Here is a 17391-nt window from a genome sequence, read left to right on the forward strand (position 1 = left end):
CGACCATCGTTTACCGTATAAGGCCAAAACATTGAAAGTAAACATGAAATGGAAATGTCTCACAGTGCAGCATCTGTAAAGGACATACGCCGACGCCATGTGCAGTTTTACAACAAAGTGATTCAAAAATTGAAGCAAAAGAAATAGAAAGCAGCAAAATGACAAAAATCAGCAACAAAGTAATTAGAAAAACAAACGCACACATGAACAAAGGTCAAATAATTAGCCTGTTTTGTGCAACAACAGGAAAGAACAGAAATGATGTCTAAATATATATTCATATACGATAAATCTATATATGACATTACAGGTTATATGTTTAATACAATGTATCGGCTCTTCTATAGAATGTATGGCTTCATAATAAGATTTCTGCATCACAAATAATAATAATAATAATAATAATAATAATGTTTATCCTTGAGTGTTTGGTATTAAATAAAGTCATAAAATGTGCTCCATCTTTGGGGCAACGTGAATTAGGATGATTTCAAACATCTAAATACTTTCTTCTTCTCGGTTACATTAAATAAGCAAATTAAGTGCATTTAGAAATGTGTTGCTACTGCAAACTTGGAAGCAATTGATGTTTTGGATACAATGTTAACCACATTGAGATGGTAGAGCAATCATAAAAAATGACTGCTTCAAAAAATAAATAAATACATAAAACAATAATGAAAAATAAAGCTGTGGATTTTTGGAATATTTTCCAAGTAATGTATCTCTTCTTCTTTTTTTGGTTATTAATGCCACATTAAAATTAAAATGATCTGAGCACTACGAGATTAAAGTCGTAATATTTCGAGAATAAAGTCGTAATCTTATTAGATTAAAATAGTAATATTTTGAGATCAAAGTCGTAATATTTTGAGATTAAAGTCGTAATATTTTTAGATCACTTGTAATATTTTGAGATCAAAGTCGTAATATTTTGAGATCAAAGTCGTAATATTTTTAGATCACTTGTAATATTTTGAGATCAAAGTCGTAATATTTTTAGATTAAAGTCAGAATAATTTTGAGATCAAAGTCAGAATATTTTGAGATCAGTCATGACATTTTTAGAATAAAGTTGTAATATTTTGAGATCAAAGTCATAATGTTTTTAGATTAAAGTCGTAATATTTCGAGATAAAAAAAAAAGAAAGAAAATGATTTCATACAAGTTCTTCATTATTATTCTAGCATTTTAAAAATGAGATAAACAATATAATAAATGCATTATCAGGAATGTAGTAAATGCACAAAAAAAACCCAATTTAAAATGTTAATTTAATTATTTTCTTTGTTGATTGCTTTGCCTGTGTGTTATATATTTATTTTTTTAGCTATTTTTTCCCCATGCATTAGAATATTAACAAATTACTGGTTTCATCACACACTTTCCTCCTCAGATGAAACGTGAATCATCATCACTGGTACGGTAGATGAAAGGTGGGCTATGCGTCATAACGCCAACGCTTTTTTTAAAAAATTTTAACCATGATGAGCACGATAAAGATTAAAGGGTATTTATCCATAAATATAATCTATTCATAATAAATCTACATTCTTTAAACATCTAATGCATAGTTAAATTTTTTCCGATGCCATGCACTTGCAGGTTTTTGAAGAAGGTTGAGAGGCGTGAATAGATTTCTGTACAAAGTTTCGAACCTTCGCTCTGGATCTGCTCGACGGTGACAAAACGCTTCAAGGAAATACACAAACAGTTGTGAAAAAGATTGTGAACACTGTAGATGTACTGTAGTGTATTTAAACCTTCTCATGGGTTCAGAAGCTGTTTCTAGTGTGACGTGGAACGTTGACGGGCACTTTCGGATAAACTGATATTCACAGGGACATCATTATCATCATCATCGGCACTGCTTTAAAGGGTTGTGTTTTTTTTTATTTTTTTTTTTAAATTGAGGTAAAATTTGTAGGATAAGTGACATAAAAACATGTGAATGACTTGATGGAAAACAAGCAACAGATGATGAAATAGATCTATACTGCATCACAACAAACTGTCAGTGATAATCCAACAATAGTTTAGCTCTACTAGTATTAACATTGGCAATATGTTTACCAAATTACGGTTTACTAGTACACTTTACTAGTGTTAAGCTGTACTAGTATTGTGTCACATAAAATGTGTTATTAGTCATAACTGAAGGCTTTACTTGTACGACTAGCAATGTTAATTTTTCCAGCAAATTTTGATTTTGTTTTAGTCGTAATCTTCTGCAAAGTAGTTTTAGTGCAAATGTAGTTATCAGGACTATTTCAATTATAGTCTAGTTTTTGTTAACTAAATGATACTAGGATTTTAGTCAACTCAATTTGTTACAGATACTGCTTTTTTTAAATACAAACGTCTGCTAAATGAAATTGTAATGGAAGGCACGGACAGATATCAGTCCCTGCAGGATTTTCTCTTTTAAATTTCATTGATTCTGTCTTAATTTCTATTCAATTTGTGGAAATTATGTGAAATATTTTAAGGCAGTCACAATAAAATCAAGGGAAAACCGCCAACCTCCAAATATTGTGGATTTTAATGTAATTTGTGTATTTAAAAGAGCTGAGATATCCACAACTGAATTATTTGGTCATTTACACAATCATTTCTGGTTTTTACTTTCTCCTTCGGGCCAAATTAGATGGTCTTAACAGCCAGATTTGGTCCCCGGGCCTTGAGTTTGACACATGTGATCTATCAATAGGTTGGTATTAAGAATTGTCCATGTAATAAAAGTAGTTTTGATTGGATACCTTCTAAAAAAAAAAACAACAGTTGAGATTGGATTTCGTCCCATGTAAATACATAATAGTTTTGTTTTTACGAGTCGACAAAAACAACACATGCATTTTTTTATTTGTCATAGTCTAGTAATTATTACTTAAAAATATAGTTGACGAAAACCTTTAGTTAAAAAAAATCAACACTGACTATTAGTAGTTAGTGTTGAATCACTAGTGCTTCACTATTACCGATAAATTCTACTCGTGCAATGATCTGCCAAAAACCTTTACTCGCAAAACAACATTTTTGTTGACTATTACTAGTAGACCACTTGAAAATCTTACTAGTAGTACTTGTAGACTATTTTTAGTCTACTAGTACTACTAGTAAGTACTTGTAAAGCCAAAATATTTACTTGTAGGACTAGTTTTTGAAAGCCAATGGGAAGCCCGAACTTGCTTTATTAGCATATAAGGCTAACTAGTACTACTAGTACACTAGTAAACCATAATTGAGTACATATACTTGAAATATGAGCACTAGTAGAGCTGAACTGTGGTTGACTGACATCACATTAAAGCTAAAAATGCTTTCCATCCAAACCACGACATGTGTTTGAGCTGCATCAACATTAAGGCTTTTATCTTTCTACAGTCTCTTTTAACAACTGTGGTTCTTTACGCTTTCACCTTTGAGCCCAACACCCACAAATACTGAAGCATAATACGATGACAGCGACCGTGGACTTTAAACAGGAAAGACACTGTTTCTTTTTAAATGCACACGGTGAAATGGTTTCATGTGAAATAAGGCAACGAAAGCTACAATCTACGCGTCCAGCAACTTCTGGTCAGACAAAATAAATGAAAACGTTAGATTAAAGGCATAATTTAAAGGCAAAAAACTCAACTGAAATAAAAACACGTCATCGAAAGTTCAGATCAGGGGTGCCCATGACAGCGAGATCTATCTTATCTTATCATATCTGCAAGTATCTTATGATGACCAAACCATTTCCCAAACCTGAGGACACCCCTTGCTCAGATCTCGTGTCAAATGTGAATTAAAATGTTCCTAAAAACCCATATATTTTTTTTTCAGCACATACCATAAGACATTCAATCATACCTTAAATAAAACATTTTAAAAACCACATATCTTACTAAAGTGTGAATAATTCAAGAAAGGAATATCTTATTTGATGAAAATGATGCTCGAGAATAAAACAATCGTTTTAGGGAAGAGTCTCCAAACTGAATAATGGACAAAATTTTACTGATGTGCAAAAATGTTATACAATAATAGAACTTTCAAAAAACATTCCACAGAACAACCCAACAACCACCAAGAGGAGGAAACGCCAGGTGGCTTTGTTAAGATTACTACAGTATATAGAGCTACATTAGCATTAGCAGCCCAGACATTTTCAACACACTTTGGTTCCATTGGGCCCTATTTTTACAGAAGGAGAACACAGTACAGATAAGTTTGATACTTTGTGGTTAGACTTCCAATATCAAGCTTAAAATGACGCTGTTTTTCTCTGCTAGGATATGTGTAGTTAAAATAAGACCCAATGCAAGATTGTCCAGTTCGGACGTTAAACAGAAATCATTTGGTGCTTCATAAATAATAAGAAACTATTTGGTGAATTAAGTCTAGAAAATTGACAAAAAAGGAAAATATTTCCGCTCCCAAAACATTAACAAACGTTCTTTTTGCTTCAAAAACGACCACCGACATTTCTTTTGTCTTGAGTCTAATGTGGATTTAAACTGATTTAATGGGATTTCCAAATCTTCGCATTCTTTCTTTTACTTTCTACCCATTGTGTTAATTTTTCAGAACTGGGCTGTAATATGTTTAAATTTTTATGTTTTTTTTTAATTAAAAAAAAAGATTTAAAGCTGTAAAAATCAACCAACATGACATGAACGAGTCTTAAAGAGAAAAAGGATTGACATCAACAGAGGAACACTGATGTCTGACACTTGAACAGTCCAAACCTTTGGTAATGCATAGTTCATTCCTGAATGGCTCTGACCACTTAACGCACGACTAAGTCCTCTCTCTCTCTCTCAGACGGAACGCGCTTGTTCCTTTGCGATCTGGAAAAAATAAAGAGCGATGACAAAAAACGTAAAAAATGGCTCTTTTTTTCCCTCTTTCTCAGGCATTCTTTGTTTAATTTCAGGTTTTGTGCGTAACACTTTTGACTTGTTTGGTTGTTTCGTAACCAAAAAGATCCCTGTAAAGCCCACGCACACCTTTATCACTCCATCTTAGGGCAGGAATGGCTCATCCTCCTCCTCCTCTTCCTCTGCTTTAGGCCCGGGGTCGCTCAGACACCTCTGTAGCTTCTGCTGATCTCTGGATCCGTCCGAGTCGCCCACACCAGTAGGAGCTTTCATCACCAGACCCTGGTCTTCCTCTTCCTTTTGCCTTTTCTGTTCGCCTTTTTTGAACTCATCCAACAGGTGAACAGAGTCTGGAGACTGAGGGGAGGCCAGGTCCACCTGGATGGTCGGTAGATCGTCGGACGTTGACTTGACGCTGTAGGCTTGGGGATCTACAGGCAGGACAGGGGGAGGTACAATATTAAAGAATTCATTCAGAGAAGGATTTCAGAACCAGTTATGAAGGTTCATGCGTGGACATGTGCAAGAAAACAGGGACAAATGCTTCCAAAAATGAGGGTCTGTCACAGATGGATCATTCCATGTCATTTCAACTAATTTTCAGGATATCCCATGCACTTCGGTCTCAGAAAATGATGACATTTTTTACTAATTGTTCCTTAATAATTCAATATGTACACTGTATTTTTTTTTGTTTTATTGGAATAATACTTTTTGAGATATGGACAATTTAGTGAGGTATGTCTGTCGAGTTTCGTGCATCCTTATTTTTCTTCCATTTTCAGCTTCTAATATATCAAAAACTACAACACATAGAAAACTGAAATTTGGTACATTAATACTGCTGCACCTACTCTCTTTACTAGTGAAAAACTAATAAATAAATGATTATAACACAGAGGCAAGCTATAATGACCTCATGTTAGGGCTGTGCAATGAACAAAATTCAATTACCATTTTGATTATTACATTTAATGATTATGCAAATAACTTGATAAAAAAAACGATTATTTAATAAAAAAAAAAATATATATATATATATATATATATATATATATATATCAAATCAAATCAAGTTTTATTTCTAAAGCGTAAATATATATATTATTTTTTAAATTTTATACATGTTTTATTTGCAAAATAAGACAAACTTCCACGATTTTGGATATCTACAAAGAATAAAGCTTGGCACACATTGAGTATTAATGCTAACTTTGAGTTGTTTAACGCACACACATGCAAGCTCCTCCGCCCTGCCACCTCAAAGCTAAAGCTAAAGCTAGCCTAGCCTGCAGGCTAACACGAGGACATTTGTTGCGAGTGGTCTTGAAACACGGCAGGAGAAACGCAGCAAAAACGCTCGATAAACAAGCAAAACAAATTCTCTTACATGTGAACACTTTGGGTGCACGCATCACGTGCAAGAAGTGTTTTTTTTTTGTGAAAAAGTGAACATTCTTGAGTATATTTTACATGTTTTGTACAAAAAAATAAACAACTTTTTGGATGACAAATACTTGTGATTTCAATTATGACTAAAATAATCTTGATTATAATTTTCTTTTTCAATATTTGCAAGTGATGAAAAAACAAAGTTCTGTATTCCCCAAAAAGAATAACCTTTATACTATAAATTATTATTTTTTTTTCTTCCATTCCCACATGCGGTTATGGGCCAAAGAAAATATATTCAAAAAATGTATTTTTTCGGATTTCAAGAGATGGTCACTCAAGAACCAATGCCTATAAGTGACTAATCATTAGTGATTTAAACAGTCTATGTACATTAGGGATGTAACGATTCACTCAACTCCCGATACGATTCGATTCACGATTCTGGGTTCACGATATGATTTTCTCACGATTTATTTTACAAAATGGGAATGTTGACAAATGACTGAAAAATATTCCTTTATTTTTTTGGGGAAAATACTATACTATTTTCCTTTTATTTTTCATTGTCAAAAGAATCCCTTGATAAACTATTCAAAATGATGCAATTTAACTAAAAATAAATCTTGAATGAAATAAATAAAGGAATAATACAAATGAAGAAGCCTATTAATTTAAATTCTGGTTCTATAATAAACAATTCAAAACTGCGTAATAGTTCTTTTTCTTTTTAAAAGTGCAACTGAAAATGTATTTTGTGCCTTAACAATTGGACTTTTAAAAAACAAACAACAAAAAAAAAACAGTCATTTTACTGTATTTACGGCAGATATTTGTTTAGACCAGCAGAGGGCGCTGGTAACCCAGTGGTCGGTTGGCATGCAGTTATTCCACCAGTGAAGAAGAGAAGCTATGCTAGCAGACAGAGTTAATAGAAAAACGTGACTTTTACAGATATTCACGTAATATTTCAGATATTCTTTCGGTGCTAAATGAGTAAAGAATCATTTATGAGCATGTTTAACAGTAAATGGCGGCCAGAAAGAAAATAGTAGCAGATTTCCGCCCGTCACGTCCGCTTCTGGAAGGATTAATATATAGCGCCCTCTGCTGGTTAAAAAAAGTACTGCGATTCAATTTTCAGAGCATCGATGTGAACCGTGGTACCTATGAATCGATTTTTAACTGCCTTACGATTAATCGTTACATCCCTAATGTACATAGCTCAAAGGTTATAAAATTACAGGGAGCTGAGGCATATACAAAGTTGTTTACTGAAGGCTCAAACATGTCTGAGCCCGTAACATGTCCACCAGATAGAATGTATAGCAGATCTGTAGAATTCTGTAAAATTCTGAGAGAGTAGGTGGAGCTGTATTACTATACCAATCTTTAATTTCCTATGAAATGCAGTTCCTGAGATAATGGAAGCTGAAAATGGAAGAAATATAAGGAAGACCAAAAATATCTCAAAAAGTACTCATCCAATTCAACTAAAACTATACAGTGTGACTATTGAATAATCATGGAACAACTGGTAAATTATTCAGAATTTTTTAAGACAGTGTGTCTAAGAAATGATTCAAATAAAAATGAGTCTCAATGATAAATGTCGTAACATGCTGAAGTCACTGAAACTGAAACTCAAGGCTTTTATTCAGCATGCTTTGATCTGATCGAAGACTTCATTCAGAGTTTGGACTTGTCATGTGCGCGATGCAAACCTCTTCTTGATGTGCTGAATATGAATGAAGGTTTTTCCAAATGGAACATGTGCGGTGCATGCGGGTTAGGATCGGGTAGCTCTGCTCTACTCTCGCTACATACCTGGACACATTATGTCTTCTTTTTGCTGCTGAGCAGGTTTGAAATCAGTATCTCTGCCTAAAATGAAACCACACACTTGTTTACATGACGCCTGGGCCCATGCAAACACATTCCCATCAAAGAGGAAATATCTGTGGCTGTTTGGTGAACGTTAGTGTTTATCGTTGGGAAATACAACATCTGATCTGATCCTACATGGTGAATTTCCCACAGTTGGTACCTGCTGATAAAACTGTGCTCTATAGATGATGCCTGGGTTTGGTTGGATGCCTACCTGAGGCCAGCCTGGCTCTACACATGGTTGGGGAGTCAGGGGGTGCAGCAGGAACAGTCAGGTAAGTATTCATCTGCTTTATCTGCAACAACACAAAAACTCATGAGTCATGGTCTCATTTTTTCAGACAATTTTTTTTTCAGGAAATTTACTTTGACATGTTTTGACTGTCAACAGCCAGTGTTCCTCAGAGGCGTCTGCTGATCGCTTTGATGTGTCCTCGATTTCCGCTTAATAATTCCAGCAAGGTAATTTTGTCGTCCTTTTGAATAATATGTTATGGTTTGATTTATTCAGATACATTTTGTTAAGGAAATTTACTTTGTAAGTATAGTAAAATGTATTAACTACCAAAATGAGAAAATAACATGCATTCAATGCTGTTTTGGCGCTGTACATTACGTTTAATCCGATGCATGGCGCTGGATGCCAGCCAATCAGAGATCTTTCTACAAACACGTGTACTCCATGGGCTGTTTTGGGCATTACTCAGGAAGAAAGGGCCGCTTTGTGATCCCTGTAACTGTGGAGGGTCTGCCCCACACACACACAGGTGTCAGAGAGAGAGAGTGACAACAGACGGAATAAATTCTGTGTAAACCTAACAGAAGCTAATTTTGAAATATTTTACAGTATGGATGTGGAGTGATGGTTGTCAGTCTGCTCTGAGCAGCTGCCGCACAGCCAGCTCGGATCACAACCGCCTGTGTGTGACTACAGAGTGAAACGCGCATTCATGTTAGACTCTCCACTAACACAAGACAAGATAAAGTCCATACACTTTTCTCACTATGTCTAAGAGCGTTCACAAAATATACCGGTAAGGGAAGCTAAGTTTCGGTTTCAAAACGGAGCGGGGAGAGGATTCTACAAACTGCAGCTTTAAGTACAAGTAAAATTACTGATTTCGAAACATACTTAAAAAAGTACAAGTACACATAAAAGCAACTCAATTACAGTAACGGGAGTACTTGTAATCCATTACGTTCACCTCTGCCAGTATGTTGTTGTGCTCGTCGGAACGGTGAGACTTTATAAAATCTTCAGGGCAGGAGCAGCAGCAGCTGCTAACCAAAGATCAAAGGTGCAACAAAGTGTTCTGCTCTCAGACTTCCTCATCTCAAATATATTTTACATGTGGTTCATAAATCATGTTGTGTTTAATCTTCAAACTGTTATTTGCTGCTTGCCCGAGCAAGCAGCAAATAATGACTGTAACGTTTCTCAAAGACATTTACGTACTGAGGGGAACTCGAACCATTTCCAGCTTGGTGACTTTGTTTTCAGAAAATTTACTTTCATCTCCCGACATGTTTTGACTGTTAACTGCTTCTGAAGAAGACTGGCAGTGGATAGTTGAAGCATGAGATAGGTTGATTTTATTTTATCAAAAAAAAAAAAATTGCAAATTTTGACAAACCTTTTATTTTATACAAAAGCCTTTGTGGAAAATAAATTAACTTCCAATGATACAAGATTTGGTCTCTTCCTTTTTAAGTTTATACATTAGATGTTTACAGTATGCAAGGTTTATCACCTTAACTTTAACTACTATTTAATTGAGCTACTTTTTACTTGGACTTGAGTATTTTATATATGACATACTTTTAGTTGTACTTGAGTACAATTTCTATTAAGTAACAGTACTTCTACTTTGACTAGGATTTATAAGTACTCTTTACATTTCTGCACACTAGTACTGATTACCTCACTGGACTGGACTGTAAAAAAAAATATATAAAATACATTAAAAAAAACATGCAATAAACAGTATTTATCTGTATATGAATTTTACACATAGCTTTTCTTCTTAATATCTATTAATATCTTTTTTTTTTGTTTAAATACTACTCACCTTATGTAAATACTTACTGCTGTTTTTTATCCTGCAATACGAGCCAATGCAACAAAATTTCTTTCTTATCTGTACTGTAAAGTTAAAGTTTGAATGACAATAAAGAAAAGTCTGTATGAAGTAGCCCTGCAGCAGTTCAAATAGATTGGTATTGTAGCCTTGTTTTGTTGTAGTAAAAATCCTTTTCAAACCAAAAGCATTGACGTTGGAGCTGTGTGATGTCTTACCTTCTTCTCCAACTCAATCACTTTTTGCTTCTTCAGCAGTAAGTTGTTTAATCCATCCTCGTAAGGATCGGCGACCAGAGTGTGTCGGTTATAGGAGCGTAGCTGAAAAATGTCAGAGAAACAAGTTGATTCGCTACAGTCACATTAATGCTCATTACTAAGTAAAAGCAGTAAAAGTTTAAAAAGTCCATTATTTATCAGTCAGCCGTTACCCTCTGTCGTGTTCTCTGAAGATTCCCCCTGAGGATTTTCCTGATCTCTTCCTCTCTGCCTTTGGACAGCTGTGGAAGAGCGCGCTCTGCAGGTTTGGCAGCAGCAGACTTTTTAGGCTGAATGTTCCTGAAGGAAAAAAGAAAAATCAGTCAGAAAACTTCAAGTTGTGTTCGGCGCCGAATCCTGAATCCAGCATATTTTACACAAAGAGGAATTTGATGTTTCCTCCTCTTAATCCTCCGATTATCCTTAGGGTCAGATTGACCCTATTCAATGTTTATCATTCAAGAAATAATAGTTGACTTTTGTTTTTTGCTTCATACTTCATGACTTTTCCTAATTTGATGGGTACAATTGATTAAGCCTAACATTATTATGATGTTTTATTTTACAGTCCATGAGGTTTTGTAACAGCGCTTTCACAGTGAAAGTGACGTAAAGGAGGATAATATGCCTGAGGCAGAGGATTGTGATGAGGACGACCCTGATTTTGAGGCACATGAAGTATAATAGTATATAATATAACAAATAAAATGTTTTCATTAGCCCTGACGCAGACTATGTTTGGAAGAAACAAGTTGGCTTTTTAATTATTTTGCCATTATAATAAAGGCTTTTTAATATCTCTTTCCACATTTTGATTTTTTCAATTTCAGAGTGCCTGGTTTCCCCATTTTTTAGTAAATAAATATATTTATAAGCGAAAACATCAACATTAATCAATATGGTTCATTCTGTGAGAGTCATGAATGTGCACCCCAAAAATGAGAAAAGATTAGGATGAAAGATTTTTAAGATGAACTAACTAAGACTGAAAGTTTGACCTGATGGTGGTGCTGCAGGAAAAGGTCATATCATCACCACAACCAATAGGGTTCATATTCATTATTGTTGTCAGTAAATTTCAGAAGATTTGGATGAAAAATATTCAAGATAAATTCATTCTGATTTCAAAGTTTGTCCTGATGGTGGTGCTAGAGAACAGTTAAAGGTTTCATTATCAAAGGTTTATTTATGTAGTCAAGCTTGACACAAAAGCTTAGTCAAAAATGGAGGCAAATGTCCCTGTGGTCAGATTGGTCCCAAGGGTAAAATGTGTTTGTAATATTGAAGGATAACAGGAGGGTTAACTAAACAAAAGCAGGGAATGTTCCAAGGAAGCAGTCATTATTTTTTGTTGTCCAAATAATGCAGATATTATCAATTATTGTGACTGTGTTTGATGCAAAGCACTGTATGAGAGCCAAACTCACTGCATAGAGATAGTGGAGGGATTGGCAGAAGGCAGCTTGGATCCCCCGCCGCTCTCCACCAGCTCAATGGCCTGTTTCATCTCCATCTTGTGGTAGAAAGCGATGAGCTGCGGCTCCTTGGAGCGCTCGCCAGCGATCAAACACTTCTTCACATATTTCTTGTTGAAGCGATTGAGTCTGGGAGAGAGAGAGCGACAGATGTAAACACACTGAGGAGGGGGGATAAAAAGCATGTGTTTGAGGCTGAATGATGAAGTTTATGTCTGACTAAACAGCCTGATTTGACCACAAAAACAAGTAAAGTCAAACAGTGTTGAAGGATTTCATCTGAAAAACAAAACCAAACTTTACAAAATATGCTTAAGAAAATATATACCGTATTTTCCAGGCTATAGAGCGCAACGTTGTATTGGCCGCATTCCAAAAACTTTTGCAGTTTTCAAAGAAAAATCCATGCAAAGCCCGCACTCCTCTATTGGCTGATGAGGGTGCTTTTCAAATGACTCTGCCAATCAGAACAGGCAGGTAGGCGGGCTTATATACTCTGTGTACTCTGATGAGTTTCAATTGATGAGTTTCCTTCTGCATATGAAGTCACCTTCTCACTGCTCCACGTCTGCATATCTGTCCATTTACAGCTTTTTATGGTCACCTTTTTACTGGTGATTGTTACTGACAAACCTAATGTGGTGATTTGGCAACTTGATGCCGTTTATTATTTCCTACTATACTTTCCTACTGGCTACAATATCTTACATTAAGGGCCAGGACAATGCGTTGACATCATCGACGTAGACGCAAACTATGCGCGCCGATGTTGGAATGAGTAAAACAAAGATGGCGGCGCTGGAGAATGACTAACGCGAGTGGCTCCTCCGAGTTTCACAAATACCCGCCGTGACATCAGCAACACACACACACACACCCAGCCACCGCCTTTTTTTTTTTTTTTTAAATCTACCTCTGACTCTGAATGCATTATTTTGTACTTTTGTATTCTTACTTGAACTTTATTTTGGAATTTTTTATTTTTTTTTTAATTTTAGATATGGAAATCAACATGTATAAATTACTTAGTCAATTAATGGGAAGATAATCAATAATCGAATCAAATTGGAAAAATTAATCATTAGATTAATCGATGCCTCGAATTTTTTTTTGCTAGATTCATCGTTTAAAAAATAATCTTTTATCCCAGCCCTACTTACATTTTAAACATTGTACTTTTTAAACTCTCTTCCCATAAATACTGTATATACATGTGCACCGCTACCAGGTCCACAAACCTCCATTTACTACTGGTATGCCTTGTTTTAGGCACAGAAAATAAAAACACATTTTTCAACATTTTATGACTTCTGCAGTCACTCGTTCCCACGCAATTTCCGTCCGCTCGGACACCGTTCTGCATACGGAGCATTTCCCTTTTTTCCTACATTATCCGAAGCTCATTTTTGAACGTTCAGTTCACCGTGATGTTCAGTGGCTGTTACAGTTCAGTCGTTCCAATGTAGGGATGATGGTCAATAATATTCTGCCTCCCAACACCAGCTTTTACTGAACACGTGTGCGGAAAAATCCACACAGAGCGCTCTGCCGCATTAGTCGCACCCTCAACTTTAACTGAAAAAAAGTGCATCCTCTACGCTGTAAATACGGTATATAGCTCAAAGGTAGGATAAGATATTCATCAGGAATTATAGATTATATACTTGTCTTTCCAGTGGTGATGTCCATAATGACCACAGATGTCCTCTATCCCAGTCAGCAGGTGGTCAAGAAACTGCAGATGACAAAGTAGAAAATGCAAATGAGACTCTCTGTATCTAACTGCATGTCCTCCGATTGTCTCCGCTCAGCAAGGAACTGAATATCAAATGAGACGTTTGAGGAAGCCTCTAATTATTCATCAGTTTTCCCTCTGTGCTCAATATTAATTGGACTAAAGTGTCCCTATGATGCAACATAGTGAACGTGTCCATAATCAGTGGTACATGAGTTAAAATTGGTTTATATTTGGTGGTTTTTGGACAGGTTTTGCGCTGCTACCATTCCTCCCAGTAAAGTAAAGTCACTGATTGAAATAGATTGAGCTTGTTAGCTGTAACTGATGCACTGTTGCTCAGACTACAACTGACCCCTGGTTAGCACTGGCTGCTTGGAGTAAAACCTCTACATGACGGCCTGATGGGCAGTGTTGCTATAGCAACAAATCATTAGCCAGTGCTTTAACTTGTTTAAAACCTCCAGGGATTTCTCTATAAGACAATGCATGCCACCCATGCATGGATACAGCCATTTATGGCAGGTCCTTTTACTACTGAAACATTAACTGTGGGGCCTGTTTTCCCACCAGTACGTCTCCATGACGTGTGTGTACACTACAACTTAAATATTATTGTAGCAGAGCTAAAAAAGTTAAAAGTTCAAACATCTCCTCCGGCTGAGAAACAAAACAGCTCACACTCATGTTTGTTATGTTAGTGGCTAGAATGGAAACTAAAGACAGTCAGAAGCTAAGATTCAACTCATCCAGTGTTGAAAAACAAGACAAGACAAATGTTTTTTTTAAATCGATAAAAGGTGATAGATAAAAAAAAATAAACTGAGGGACTTTTAGAAATGAATTTTTCAAATTAAAAGCAAAAAACAAAACAAAAAAAAACATTAAATTCCAAAGATTGTGTAAAGTCAAAGATGGAGGATGGGTTACATTAAAGCACAGAATAATCTGCTGCCCAGCAGAAGGCATAAGGTGAGCATTCTTACCTCAAGCACTGAAGTCTATCAACCAAACCCTTGCAACAAGTGCATGTACCAAAAGGTGGGACGATATATTGTGCGATAAATAAGTATCTAAGTTCAAGTCAAATAGAAGCTTGGGGTTTTTTTCCTACTGCAATTTTGTTGTTGTTGTTGTCTTGTTTCCTTACCAAAAATATTTTATCGTGAACCGCAGTGTATCGTTCCACCCCTAGTATATGCACATACACTGCTGTAGCCCGTCATATGTTTTTATCACTTGTTTCTAAACTCTTAGGATTTTAGAGCAAAGTGGCTACTCTATTGAGTTTTAAGAGAAATGATGTGTCACTTTGCAGCCTTTCTTTAAAAACTGTAGCACTCAAGGAATTTTGAAACAACAGGTGATTTTATATTCAATGTGCTGCAGGAAGGAAAAAGACAAAAGTGGCCCATATTGTGCAGCAGCTGTTTGTTAATAAATGTGCCTGTGTGGCATTTAGTATCAGCAAATTTTAACATAGAATTGTCTTCCTGGTAAAACTTTGAGTTTAAAACATCAAAATTTATATCGTATATTGCCATTTCAGTAAAAATATCATAGCACAGCTCTAGCTGTAGGGTTGATTTAGTTCTGAGTCGTAGCGCTACACAACCAGCAGGTGATGCAATAATCACAAATTCATAAAATTAAAACAGATGTTTTCATTTTATATTTTCGTGTTATAAATTCAAATCCTTGCTTTTCATGAGATGCTGTGAAGAGAGGTTTATTAAAACAATAAGTGACTAGACGAGGGATAACTACAGTAAGTAAATCATAATGTTTTGAAGACTCACATTAAATATGCATTATGATAGGATCAAAGTGCTTGAACTGGAGTCACTGGATGCTGGTACAGGTATGTTTTTATATACAGTATATGTTTATTTACCTGTGTGTGGATCTCCTCGTTAATGGAGCGCTTGGCCTCTTGTTTCTTCTTCACAGCCAGCAGCTCCACCAGGGGTTTGATTGTCATGCCCTGCCAAGAAAGAGGAGAAGGGGTGAACTTTATTCTCAGTCAACACCTCCCGATCTTTGCTCCACTCAGGAGAAAATGACCCAGTTTGTTGCAAGTGGTTTAACAACTCTTATCTGGTGGAGGTTTTATGGTCTTATGGCCTGTGTGTAAGAGGGTCGCTCCCACAGACTGGAACAAACTGTGACGATATATAAACATGCTCGTAGATAGATGTAAGAAACCAAAGCCGGAAGCTGCTCGTCTCTGGGAGACAGAGGAAATGCATATTGCATAGCGGAACGTGGCCAGGAATAAAGATGGCAGCATTAGCCTGATAACTGATCAGACATCTGTTTAAGATGTTAATCAGAAAGATTTGCAAAAGCAGCATTAAAGCCTTTCATGGAGGATGGGAAGGTTTTCTATACAAGAACACTGTGTTTTGTCTGTATCTTCAGAAACACTCTGGGGTCCCATCTCCACCTCTGCATTCTACAGACAGCTGAAAGGCTGCCATTGTCGATTCCAGAAACTCAAAAGTACAGGACAAAGGTTGCAAGGACAGACTAAGGGTTTTCCCCTCAAAAACTTTTGATTTCATTCCTCATACCATACCACATTTCTAACGTTACTTTGATAGTATGTGTGGGCTGAGTCCTTTGCTTCCTGCTCTGCATCAATCACCACATGAAACGAGTGTACAATATACAACAGCATCAATAAAATGTAAGTTATTCCGGGTTCAGCTCATGCTCCAAACATCATCCTACACCAAATCTGGAGCTTTTCTCAGTGCTCTGCCTTCACAGACAGCAGCAGCTAAACAACAAACAGTGTCAGAACATTGGATATACAGGCTGCCTTAAGGCTGGGATACACTGTGCGATTTTTTCAATCGTTGTACTCAGCTCCAGCTCAAACTGTGCAACTCAGGTGCAGAGCCCGAATGTGCGCAGCTCACAATGCATGTTCTCACACTGTACGGACCGACACTCTGATACGATCTGACTGCTCACACTGTACGTTCATACATGACACGTCGGGGTCTTGTTTCCGGAAATGCAATGTACAAATTAGAAGAAGAAGATGAACACTAAAGCGTCGCCATTAAAACAGATGAAGAAGAAGAACCCGGAAGTGGAGAGACTCTCGCAAATCTCAGCAAAAAGAAGATGGAACAGGAGCTGGCTGGACAGACGTGGGCGCGACAGTCCGTCAATTTTACAGTGGTCCTACGGTGTTCGTGCATGCGCAGTGTGAGCGTTTACGGTAAGCCGGTCCGTGGCACTGCTTCAACTATGCGATACCCTCACTTACGACCCTACGATTGCTGATCGGGAGCTGGTCGTGAGGTGTTAATCGCTTCTCGTGACCCCATGTATACTACACAATGCACGACACACGATCTAGCAGAGACTCGCACGATCCCACGAGTCGAAAATCGGCTCAAAATGGGCCAAAAATCGCAAAGTGTATGGCTGCCTTTACCTGCATCACTGTCAGCGTTTCATCATTCAAAGGAACAATGGATGATTAGTAAACTATCTGTGATTTACTGTAATTAAAGGGATCCACCACAGTTTTTACAAATGTGGCCTAAAATCTTTGAAATGTACTTATTAGAAGATCTATGCCTAACAACACACATTACTGAAGTTAAATAAGTAGTCACGGACTGTTGAAAACACACAAACCCTGAGGATAGAAGTCCTTTTGGGTGGGAGTCCTTCAACAG

At 36.5% G+C, this 17391-nt stretch overlaps 1 protein-coding gene across 1 annotated transcript in view; it reads right to left on the bottom strand.

The window, feature by feature from the left end:
* Positions 1–881: 881 nt before the first annotated feature.
* slc9a1a (solute carrier family 9 member A1a) overlaps positions 882–17391 on the bottom strand; it is a 41877-nt gene continuing 25367 nt past the window's right edge. Inside the window, exons 6-13 of the mRNA XM_028469976.1 lie at positions 15588–15677; positions 13623–13693; positions 11911–12087; positions 10657–10783; positions 10445–10546; positions 8363–8444; positions 4999–5300; positions 882–4839 (exon numbers count right to left, since the gene is read on the bottom strand). Coding sequence (XP_028325777.1) covers positions 5014–5300; positions 8363–8444; positions 10445–10546; positions 10657–10783; positions 11911–12087; positions 13623–13693; positions 15588–15677 — 936 coding nt within the window. The 3' untranslated portion in view covers positions 882–4839; positions 4999–5013. The remainder of the gene's footprint in view (positions 4840–4998; positions 5301–8362; positions 8445–10444; positions 10547–10656; positions 10784–11910; positions 12088–13622; positions 13694–15587; positions 15678–17391) is intronic.

This window comes from Gouania willdenowi, chromosome 16, assembly GCF_900634775.1.
Source record: "Gouania willdenowi chromosome 16, fGouWil2.1, whole genome shotgun sequence".
Lineage (NCBI taxonomy): Eukaryota > Metazoa > Chordata > Actinopteri > Blenniiformes > Gobiesocidae > Gouania > Gouania willdenowi.